General features: G+C 31.6%; 1 protein-coding gene across 5 annotated transcripts; it reads left to right on the forward strand.

The window, feature by feature from the left end:
- The first annotated feature begins 1,030 nt into the window (after positions 1 to 1,030).
- LOC148613873 (uncharacterized) lies at positions 1,031 to 9,899 on the forward strand. 5 transcript variants are annotated; one of them, XM_088587519.1, is made up of 12 exons: positions 1,031 to 1,135; positions 1,766 to 2,016; positions 2,281 to 2,841; positions 4,015 to 4,032; positions 4,613 to 4,750; positions 4,975 to 5,007; positions 5,352 to 5,431; positions 6,598 to 6,669; positions 7,007 to 7,139; positions 8,426 to 8,514; positions 8,953 to 9,024; positions 9,481 to 9,899. In XM_088587519.1, the coding sequence occupies exons 1-12, from the start codon at positions 1,104 to 1,106 to the stop codon at positions 9,655 to 9,657; spliced, it is 1,656 nt and encodes a 551-aa protein (XP_088443645.1). In that variant the 5' UTR covers positions 1,031 to 1,103; the 3' UTR covers positions 9,658 to 9,899. The 5 variants fall into 5 exon arrangements, with proteins under 5 accessions (XP_088443645.1, XP_088443646.1, XP_088443647.1 ...); XM_088587520.1 differs by having other exon boundaries at positions 2,287 to 2,841; XM_088587521.1 differs by having other exon boundaries at positions 1,766 to 1,857.
- Positions 9,900 to 12,543: the final 2,644 nt, after the last annotated feature.

Below are 12,543 nucleotides of genomic sequence, written 5' to 3' on the forward strand. Positions count from 1 at the left end.
TCACAGAATCACGGTTTATACTATTTGAAATATTTCATTCTTCTCCATAATAAACTATAAAGATAACAACAAGTGACATAGTTCTACTGAATCATGATAACCTCATTACATAAAGAATCTAGCCTTGTCTAGAACTCAGTTCAAACAACTCTGTGACCAATTCCAACTAAAGGCTTAGCTGATCAATTTTATTAATTGTCTACATGATTTGTTTTCTTTTCTTTGATTTGTTTTGTTTTGTTTGATTTGATTTGATTTGATTTGTTTTGTTTTGTTTTCTTTGATTTGTTTTCTTTCTTTCTTTCTTGATTGTTTTAATCTAGAATAATAATATTTATGGGTGTCAAGTTTTTAATTCGTTTTGTGTTTTGCATTTGCTGTTTTATGTTTGTGTTTCCTTGTTTTTCTTCGTTTCTTTAATTATTTCTTTTTTTTCAATTTCGGTAGGTTTTTACAGTAACAACAAATGTATTCCTTTGTTTAAAGTTCCAGTTTTTAGTGGAGTCCGAGTTAACTGAATATTAAATTTTGTTTCTTTGTAATAAACTATGTATTATTTTGGTTACTTTATGTTCTTTGTTGTGTGTGTTTGTTTTCCATATGTGATCTTTGTCTCTGGATTACATCTTTTTTTTATTTCCGCAAGAATCTTAGTCCCCTTGATTACTCTTCCAAATGTCATAAATTCAGGTGGGAATTCTTATCAGAGTGTTGACACTGTGTGGATTTGTGAAGGTCATTGGTCTTTCTATACACAAGATCTATCATGCAATAAAACACGCACAAAACTTATAGCATCGATACAAATTGCTGTTCCTTATATTTGGACTAAATTTAATGTAAAAAAAAACGGTTTGACTTTTTTTTCGAATTGTCTAAACAGAAAATAAAAAGTATATATCCTTATGCTTTTACTTTGTTTCAGGGTGATTCGCGGGATATATATATGATAAATTTAAATACGACAACACAAAAATATTAGATCAAAATGAAGAAACTTTCATAAACCTGGTTATTGCATTTTTGTACTTAGATACCTTTTCTTTCCAAAGAGAATATCATATCACAACCTTGGTCTTATCGATGCTTTACAGTCTGTAGTTATGTTTGGAACAATGTGGACCTTTGTTTGCATGTAGGTGAGATTTTTTTGTAAATGTTTCACACAAACTGGCTTTTAATCATTGTTGTGAGATTAAAAACAGATGCAGTACGTTCCGAAATGTTTGTCCTCTCAGTTCCGATAGTGAACGATATTGATTGAAAGAAAATAATCTTATTATCAAACGAATCACTATAACCCGGAAATGACTTCCGGTAAAGTGAAGGTCTGTTCTCTATCGTTATGTTGTTTTGTTTTTGGTTGTTGTTTGATTAATTTGTTTGTTTGTTTTGAGTGTTTTGTTCTTCTTGTTTCGTTTCGGTTAATTTAGCTGTATTTTCATGTTTGTTGGTTATATTTATTTTTTTTTGTTTTTTTTTACTTATTATACAATACTTTAAGTATGTAAAAGTTCGCCTTTATACTCTACTTATTCAATCAAAGATAAACAAGAAAGCTTGTTATTGTTTTTTCTGCATGGCTTGATGAAGCTAATTTTCTTATATTGTTCAATGAAAAGAGGAGTTTATCACATTTTGTTTTGCACATCCCATCCATGTACAGATATAGTCAGAATAGACCAAAGCTTAGAGATTAAGTTTATTAAAAAAAAAAGGATTCTCATTCCTTGTATAACTTGTTTACCTTCTTTGAATATGGGAGTCTGACTCAACTGTCATTGGTGATAACAACTGTGGAGACGTTCAGTCCAGGAAGTACAAATTCGTCATTACCCAACAGTCAAAATACCACAGGTAAAATCCTATTAAGTCATGCTGCTACTAGGTTTACTACTTCAACACTCCAGATTCCGGCAAAGAATAGGCAAACAGTCTCTACCAGAAAACCTGTACTTCAAACTAATTTAGTTTCCAACCCCCAGATCTGGACAGTAACAAATACCCCAAAAACAGGTTTGAATTGTCATTGTTACATTTACTAGAAATGAGTTGTAAAGAGCTATGTTTGATAAATTTCACTAAAATAGATAATTTTATATGATTATGATTTTAATGGTTTAACAATGAGCTTAGACGATTTGTATTGGTTGATTATGTATGAACAATCTATATTATATTATATAAACTAATCTAATACTAAAACAATCTTAAGCCAGTATTCGAATCTACCGCCTAATTTCCCATAAATTCTGTCTACTATTTAACATCTCCTGTTAGTTTCAGGTTGCGTTAACGACCCAGCTGATATTGTCTTCCTTGTCGATAGAAGTGGCAGTGTTGGTCGAGCCAATTTTCAAGTTGGACTCAATTTCATCAAAGAATTTGCCCGTCATTACACTTTGGGCCATTCTAATGTCCAAATCGGTATTGTCACATTTTCTGGTGACGTCACGAAAGAGTTTGACATGAATCGATTCCAAGATCACCAGTCTTTTAATGCGGCAATTGACAGAATCCCATATCCTCCTACAAGTGGAACGCACACGTCGATAGGACTTAAGTTTGTTAGAGAACAAAGTTTTAAGACAGGAAGCGGAAACCGACCACATGTTCCGAATTTCCTTGTAGTCATCACTGACGGAAGAGCACATCCTATAACGTTTGCTCCGAAAATCGAGACCGATATGATACACAAAACAAATATTGAGGTGTTTTCTATTGGAGTTGGGAGTCAAATTTCTGTACAAGAATTGGACGTTATTGCTACAGATAACAAACACGTATACACAGTTAAAGACCATCTTGACCTTCACCTTCCCTTAAGACATATAAGATGTGGTGAGTAATGTTATCATATGCATGGTAAAAATACTGGGTTGTCTGCATATGTGACATAGTCTGAACATCAGTCACCTATAAACGCCTGATTGCCTGTTAGTCATAGACAGCTCAACACAAATCACTATAAGCATAAAATGAATAATGCATGTCACTTGATATTGTTGAAGAATCTTAGTTCCTCATATATTAATTAAAAGATTGAAGTGCCTTGTCTTTCACAACAAAGATAAATTCTAACTGCATTGATACATTCGAGCAAGCTCTCGGGTAAATTTGATTGTGCCGGGGTTTCTACATGTATGACGATGATGATCAAGATATGAATAAAACCCATATATGTTTAACCATCAGAAAGCTCTTGATCCAGTGTAAAGAGAATGAAACTGGGTACCCTGTATGAAAAACTAGAAAGTATATTTAATAGACTGCCAAAATAGGGGAAAAGTGTGGGAAGATTTTCCCCGCCGTTTGTTCCATAGTGCATTTCAACTAAATTTGACATATCAATGTCTTAAAAAGAAAAACTTTACAAACACTTTGATAATTTTTTTCTGCATGTTATGAGGTGTAAATACTTGCATAATGCAATAAAGTCTTTTTTCTTCATGAACCACATTTTATACACATTTTACCTGAATCTTTGACAGAGACGAACTTATATGGGTAGGAATGCTTTTCCTGTCTGTATAGTATAATACATGTTAAAAGAACAAATTAAACTAGATTAACCTTGAGCAATGCTCACAACCTGAATCCCCCACTCCAACATTTAATAGCATGCACCTTTTGATCTCCAAATTGACTTGGATGCAAATATGAATTAGATAGTGCATAATGTGAATATGTACATGTAAAAAAATCTGTTCAGTTTCATTAGAACTCCATTCAGTGGCGTAGGCAGAGTAACGGATTCAAGACGGGTTTCTTCTGCGTAACGGCAGAGAAGAAGGAAGTACAGACGGACACAAGATATGATGAAAGACGGACACTCCTATCACTATGTATTCCACTTGGGCGGGAAGGATAAAAACCAGAACTAGCTTACTCTAGTTTAATTAACTAAGTAAAATTAGTTTTAAACAACTTACAATTAAGTTTGCCTATAAGTATAGTGCTTGTTATCCTGTATTGCATTCCTGTATAAACAAGTTTATTTTTTTTTTATTTTAGAAAATTTTAAAACTTTACGTAAGTATTCTCATTATTTCCTTACAATTATTTGGCTACAGAAACCTGCAATTATTTAGGTATTGTGCAATCTTACAGACACGTGTAATTGTTCTTTGCTCTTTTACACCATTTAAAAGCTTCTGTACCTCAATCATATTCCTAGCTGCATGCATATGTATCGCTAAATCAGCATATTTATGCATAAATAAGAAAAGCTCGCCAATAGGACATTCGCATTAATTAAATAACTTCACTACATTTCAAATAAACACTTTCCATAACAAGGAGCTCTTCGTACAATTACAGTGTTAACCTATAACACCGGGTTTACTCAAAACATTAGAAATAAGATTTATTTTACAACAGACCACGACTACATTGTACCAAGGTAGACATATATTATGAATAGTTAGATAGTATGAACTTAAACTGATTTACAAACGTGACGTAATTATGACGTGTGTTTAGCCATAGATGTCGATGCCATACGGGCGTCACAAACTCTGTTCTAATGTTCTCACAATCAAAGGCCTTAATATAAGGGAGGGATTTCCTGGAAATTCGTTTTTGCTAAAACATGATTCATTCCATTTAACAGCTTCAACAAAGGCAACAACACCAACGCCACCTCCAACAACAAAAACCACAACAACTGCATCAATGCCTCTACCGACCACAACAACTACAATGCCTCTACCGACCACAACAACTACAATAACGCCGCCTCCGACAACCAGTAACTAACTATCAAAATCTGTTATTGCAATATTGCAATGATGTAATATGAATATGTTCAAGTATATGTCAACAAACATTTTGAATAAGACACTGTCGTTTAAAATGCATCCTCTTTGAATGATGTTAATTGATTTGGAAGGAATTTTTTGTATATTAATGTTATTTCTTTTTCTATCATATTATTGAAATACAGTAATCTTGATAGTCATTTTATTTTTGCAGCTGCAACAACAACCGTTCCTATGACGACATCCAGTAAGTTGTAATTTTTCAGTGCAATTGCAACTTCTCGGCCTATCTCGTTGATTCCGAACATTGCCGGGATCGGCCGAGGATGTACCGATTGATTTCAGCGATGTCATGTTCAAATTTTAAATTCGACTGATTTGATCTCTTCTGGAAATCCAGAATGCATCTTTCACTTGGAAGTACAATATAACAGTGTGTTGTACATTTACCTAAATTAGTACAGTTGTTAGTTTTTCTTTTATTTGTATAATTGTTTGTTTTTAATTTATAGTAATAAAAAGTTTTGAATCATTTTTGCTATTATTTATTGATATTTTTCATTGTTTTTCCGTCTTTAACATCTTTTACAGAGCCCGTAGAATGTATGGGATGCAAAAGAATAGCCAGGCCTCATGACTGCAAGGAAACTATTCAGTGTGCTGAACATGAGGTACAATGTTTTTTAGCTACTCCATGTATTGTTATAAAGTGTAATATTTAGTTTGAGATAAATACTGTAATCTGATTGGTTAAAATAATTTTGTAATATCTCAATGGATAAAAAAATATTGACACGTCCCTATTCAGTTAAATTCAGAGCTACTTCGCGCAATACACAATATGCACATGGTAAATTTATGTTATTTTTCAATAGACAAAATTTTTATCATTGCCCATTCTTAAAGAGAATATGGTGCACCATTAAGTTATTCTACACTTAGACGTAAATATCAGTAAAATAGAGATAAAAAAAATATAAGTACGGAATGTGAATTTAAAATTAGGTCAGCTTCTCAGAATCCTAATTACAATTGTAACTTATAGATAATAGTCAGGTTACGTTTTAACTGAAATGAAATGTGATATACATTATCAAATTCATAGTGCCATGTGCTACTTGTTCCAAACTTGTTTGTAAGTTCAAAAGTGTCTGTTTTCGTCTTACTCAACTGTCATTTTTTTCCACGCACAGAAACAAACGTTTCACGTAAAGACAGAAACAAAAAATTTATTCGTGTAACGGTCCTAATATATGGAATATGTATATAGTGTACAATGATAACGCATTATATGAGAGGAGTCTACCTACTTTCGCTGTACCGTCTAACACGAAAAAGTACAACGGTGTAATGATTACTTACGATAAATGTAAAAGTATTTATTTAAATAAAATTAGAACTGAATTTCTTTATAATATGTAAGTTTTTGTTGCAATCAGGTAAAATGGGAAAAAGTTAGAAACTTGCATGTTAAAACCAGACCGATTTGAGAATACAATTTCACTCGTGGATGCTTTCTCTTTCTGAAAAGACCATTATGATCTCTGCATCACTTGTGTTAGCTCAGAAACGTTTCAACAGAATGTTAGAAAAAGGAGGTTCTGCCCTTGAAATGTTCATCTTTAGTACATTTAAATGAAATTATAACTTAAAAAAAATTATATGGAAAATCTTGTATTTTTTCTATGATTCTGATGGTGAAAATTGTCAAAACTTTCAAAATGTTTTTTTCTATTCCATATGCATCTTTCACCCACTGCATGTCCGGTTCTTACAGAGACTGACATTTAAATCAAACATTTGTTTATTTTATTTTATTTTATTTTTTTTCATTTAGACTTGCAGCACTGATTTCTACATAACACCCGAAGGGCATGCCTTTTACGATCTTGGATGTCGTGCTAATAGGGTGAGTTATTGTACAAAAATGGTTTCAGTATTTTGTAATCTCGGCTGATTCAAAATAAAACACAAATTCTAATCATGAATTTGAAGTAAAATTTTGTTAGAACAAATTTGAAAATCCACCGGAGGAAGTAGTTTTCGAAAGACAAATTGTTTATACAGTTATTATAATTATTATAGGTAGCTGTTTTTCATTAAAAAGGTAGAACTATCAAAAATTGTCAAAATATATCAAAATTTAGAAAAAATGAAAATTTCGTGCTATTTTGTTTTTCGACGGTATTTAATGATCTTTATCCCAACACAATTTTCAAATTATTGATATTAAGTTTTTTATAAAGGTTTGCGATGCTATTAAAAAGTATGGAAAACGGGATGACAGTTACACTGACAAACGTCAGGATGAGAACCTCTACATCTGTCAGGATTGTTGTAAATCACAACATTGCAACAGAAACGGTTGCTCTGACCAAGGTAGGCGTAAAATAAGGTTGTATATCTTTAATATGCGATGAATTATAGCTTTAAGAGGATGTCCATTATAAACAAGTCAGTGGGTGGCACATGACAAGTTTTGTTTTCATTTTTTTTACCCTTTCATACTACAAATTCATCCCTTCTCAATGTTGAAAGTTGGTTTTTGATTAACTGCAATGGTTATGAAAAGAAATAAATTACATACACAGCATTGAAATTCACTGAGAAAGGGAGATAATTCTTCATTTTGTGCAAAATTTGGTTGCTTTGTAAGAGTTTAAAATCATTTTCTCAGCCATCAATAGTTGATTAAATTAAAAAAAATGTATTATCATGTGGCAATATCAAAGAAACTGCCTGGTTTTTCTACATGGACAGCCTTCTTTTAAAAAAGGAGGTAGACCTATGGTAAGGGACACAAGTCTTACAAATAATTGGAACGTTTGTATATACCGTTTTACATCGATCTCGTGTATGCATTAAAGTTATTTGGACTGCTATCATTTGCTTCAAAGGATAGCTAGAAAGGTTTGGTAAAATTGAATGTGATACAAACATATCACTGATTTAAAGAGTTATGTCCCTTACTCTAGGTCTTCCGCCTTAAGTCATTCCCTAATATGAGATTATACATCAAATTCTAACATCAACTAACCAACCTACTATAAAGATTTTTTGTTATACATGAAGTTCCTCTGAAAATTCTTGTTCGTGGCAACGTTTTATAGTGAGTACCAATACGTCATGTGTCTCTTGTGCATTACATAACTAAAGGAAACTTCAGTATGCTTGTGAATTATCCACTTACTATGAGAATGAGAAAACCACAGATGAAACAGTTTAAATAAAATCTTGAAAGTAAAAAACAATTACATGTGGTGAAATTTCTTTCGTTGTGTAACATGTCAAAAAAAAATATTGAGTATAGATAAATGTACTGAGAAACTGGGACGTTCAAAAACAAAAGCACGTACCGTGAGCGACATTGTCTTGTACAGTGTATTCCCTGATCGTATGGTTTGTGCAAAGGTCAATTCTGTATTACAAAATGTTTAGTTCTCTGTCACTCTCAGTTACAGACTAAGACTCTTAATAAAAATATGTAGCTATGCAAAGTAATGAGTAGCCTTCGTGTCTTGTGAATTTATTAACATCGTGTATAGCAGAGGTAATTAGCTACACTAGGAGGATGACACGTACTAGAACAAAAAGTGACGAAAAAAAGACGATTTTCTTTGATCAGTTTAACGTTTTGGTTAGATCTTAACAAACACTATTTTCAGGCACTCTGAACCGGACCTTATGTTACAGCTGTCTGGATGTGACTGGACCTGATCAGTGTGATATAATCAGTGTATGTGATATCGACAAGGTAGATACTATAAAAGTACTTTAATTTATTCGTGGATACTATTTTTTTGTGTCTTAGGGAAAACATTCGTTCATAAATTCGTAAGTTTGTTGATTTGTGGACTCCATTTTACGTGTGGAATGATAAAAGTAAACATTTCTTTTCTTTGGAACCAATTTCATGTTTTGCCAAACGTAAATCACTAAGATTGATACATCTCGAACAATAATATTCTCATAACATTCACATTTAACGATTTTTTTATAAAAGTGATCAAAAATAGTCATAATTAATTTAAAGCATTGATTGAACTATATTACTGTTGGTAATAATAACAAAAGGTGCTTTATTAATAAGAAGTGATGGTGCAGCTAGAATTATTATACAATTTTTATTCAGTTAAACGAGAAGTGATTGTATATAACATATAGTGACTGATATTTTCTTTATAACTTTCAGCAATGCTTTGCTAGACATTTCATTACAGACATATTTGAAGAAAGGTGGACTGTAGGATGTGAAGACAAAAGGGTACATATTATCAATTTATTTTCATTTTTACTATATACATGTATCGATATGAAAACAGATTCATAATATCTTTGTGTAAAACATTTAAATTTTACCACCTCGAATGGTTGAACATTTAAACAATTCCTTTTTTAAATAGATTTTAATTATACTATCAGACGATGGTTAACATCTTTGTTTGTTTGTTTGTGTGTTAGTTTGTTTGTTTTGTGAAGTCTTGTTTTTTTTTCTTTTAAATTGTGTTTTTTTTTTGTAATGTTTGGTTTTGTGTTTTTATAGATGACAAACATGATACATATAAACTGTTGCTAAGTACATGTTGTAGTAAAAACATTCAAACAAAATTCTTTTTTACTATACTAATTGTGGCAGAGAACACATATTAAGAAGTAAAACATATGTAAGATGTCTGAAACTCAACATGCCTTTTTATCATCTTTTGTACTTTATTTTCAGAAATGTGAAGCAGTTGCAAAGTATTCGAACTACGCGGGTCATCCTAAAACAAGGAAACAGATCGGTGGTTTTGATGCCCTTGACCTTTGCTACTATTGTTGTGGTGATAATTTTTGCAACAAAGACGAATGTATAAAAGGAAAAGTGATTCAAGACTCAGCAATATTAGGAAAATAGAACATAAACCAAATACTTAAAACAGTATTAAAGTATTGAGTCAATCAACAAGAACTTAGAAAATTTAAAAAAAACCTAATTCACTACGTTTATGAAAAAGGACATAATAAATGGTGACGTGTTTTAATCAAAAGCACACCATTGTTCATTAATATCGGCTGTGTCAAGAAAAAAATTAAAGCTCTAAACTGTGACTTAATTACTAAATCTTTTCTATATTTTCAATAAATATCAAAATTGTCTGTACATAGTTTCATTGTAATTTTAAAGTAAAGTGTATAAATTAACACAATCTTGTTGTAAAATAAACCAGTTGTGACATTACAGCATAAGGGCTATGGAGATTGGTTGTCCCTGGCCAAACCTCGAGGTATCCTGGGTATTGCTTTCCCGTAATTAATGGTAAAACATGCATTGGGTTTTGTTGTAAGAAAATAGGACACTTTCATCATGTGGTCAGCTTTATTTAAGAAATTGGAGTCATATTCTGTTTTCTAGGAATTGTTGAAACAAGTTCTTCATTTAATGCTCAACAAATATTATACTATTTACGAAATTTAGAAGTGGATTTAATAAAAATTGTAATCACGGTTACTCACTTTTACTACCTGTGACATAAAACCAGAGATGTTGGGTTACATGTATGTTTGAGAGTAATATTATATATTCTTTTAAACATAGACACTTAATAAGATTTGTTAAAATTTTAATTACAGTTGTGTACTGAACTTTGATTTGCTAGTCTAATACCGGATTCTTTACACTCATTTAACACTGTTCTATGAATTACTCTCTGTTAATATGTATATGGTAACTCTATAAGTTAGGAAGATATTGATCTGACAATTTATTGCTTTTTCGTTTACAAAAATATCGAAATGCATCTCATATTTAGCTAAGAGAGAATGAAATGATAAATAGGAGTTCAATAAAGATTGATGCAGATCACTAAACAATTAAAGCTAAATGTAGTAACGTCAGTAGTTTTGCTCATTTTTTTTTCTAGTTCATATAAATTTTCACATAAATATGCATTAAGTATGCATAAAAAAGTCTAGTGCATTTCAGCACGTTTTCTCGTTGACATTGTTTGATCTGACAAATAAAGAATTAACACAGATCATGCGTCCAGAGAGAAGAGAAAAAAATATACTTGACATTCATATGTGCTGAATAAACAATTATATGGTGTTTGAATATCTTGTAGAGACATAAATAACCTAAAAAAAAACATTTATTTACCAGGGCTGTTCATTTATTTTAAGCATACGACACATTCCACATAATAATTTTGATGATATGGTGGACATTTCAAAGTACCACATTTCGAATCGACAGGTCTTTAGCATTTGCCCATGATTCGTGTTCTTTATCGTCCAATTAGATAATCCACCTCAATATCAATTAAGATGAATTTTGTGTCATCACCGTCTATATTATTATAGCTAAAAGAAAGATATCAACGATAATCTCTATTCTAACCTTTATAGGACTTTCCGCCTGGTATCATTATAGAAGATGTCGTTCCACCTCTGTGAAAACGTATATTCCCCATTTGCATGAGCTTTATAAAAGTGTCATACTCTGCCTTACTTATTCGTCAATAATCAGGGACTTTGCTGATTTTTTTAAAATCATGTGTTGATGAAATGCATTGTACAGTAAGCTAAATAAAGGATTTTATCTCTTTCTTTTAACAAATTCCTATAGTTAATATTTCATTGCCCATCTTTGAATAACACAAGATTATCTTAGAATGAATTGTTAGAAGTCAACTCCAGATCTTGTTATTACTATGAGAGGACATGTAAAGCGTGAATCCTATTCATGCGTTGACTATCTCTACTCTCTTAAAATACAAAATATACATACGGTTACTTACTTGGATTCTATCGGTATTCTTTTAAAAATTAAAGCGTCATTTCCGTAAAAAATAAACTACGCAACTTTACATTATTGCAATATACTGAGTTAGTCCCATAACACGCATTGATAAAAAAAGTTTCAATAACTTCCTGAAAGTACAGTATATATATATAAAAGTAAGAACCATTCGTCTAACTACACTTACGAGGTGACGAAATGCTGCAGAATATAACCCCCCAAAAAATAGATAAACTTCTAAATATGTTACACATCACCAACCGATGGAAAAATTACATTGGATTGCATTCTTCCTCAGCAAACGTGTAACTCAATCTTCAATGAACAAAATTAAACAAATTCAAATCGAATCAGAAAAAATGATTCTGAAGTTGAACGAGAATAATGGTCCTTATTTAACAAAATGGTCGTGAAGCTGGATGAGATACAGAGCACTTTAACCAAAAGCATTTTTGACCTAACCGTTATTGAAATTGATACAAAAACATTAATGTTAAGTAGCTAAATATTTTACTTTTATAACAACAAACGAGCACAATCTCGAATGTTGTCTCCAAGTGTTGCAAAAGTCAGGAACCGCTTATATTAGTTTGTACTAAACAAAACGTAATATTGTAAAGTTTTGTCGGTGGTAAGTAGAAATGGGAACTCGCTATCTTTAATGATTAATTATTTACTTTGTTGTTAAATGTAGGTTTTACTGATATCATTTTTATGATAAAATATTCTCATTTGTTGCTGTGGAATGAGGTTTTCTACTGCATATATCCGTCATAGCAACACTTTCCAAAGAACTTAAACAAATTGGTAAAATCAAAAAAGGGCTCATATCAAGTATCTTAGAAATAGACGGAGAAACGTTGTTTATGATATGTAACTCATTCGTGAAATAGTCAGAAAGCAATTATATTGTCACTTCGCAAACACCTACGGTATATGCATATTGAAAGCAATAACAGAAGACGGTCTTTTAATACTAGAGTGCGGCTTCTTGAAACCCTA

Source organism: Perna viridis, chromosome 6, assembly GCF_037379345.1.
Source record: "Perna viridis isolate PV_CMFRI_1.1 ecotype Kerala chromosome 6, ASM3737934v1, whole genome shotgun sequence".
Lineage (NCBI taxonomy): Eukaryota > Metazoa > Mollusca > Bivalvia > Mytilida > Mytilidae > Perna > Perna viridis.

What these genes read in the sequence shown, in the direction of transcription:
- LOC148613873 (XM_088587519.1), top strand. Translation starts at nt 1,104, where the DNA reads ATGTTTGGAACAATGTGGACCTTTGTTTGCAT. An exon ending in AACAAATACCCCAAAAACAG is followed by an intron (nt 2,017 to 2,280) that starts GTTTGAATTGTC and finishes ATCTCCTGTTAG; the next exon opens with TTTCAGGTTGCGTTAACGAC. An exon ending in TTCAGTGTGCTGAACATGAG is followed by an intron (nt 5,432 to 6,597) that starts GTACAATGTTTT and finishes TTTTTCATTTAG; the next exon opens with ACTTGCAGCACTGATTTCTA.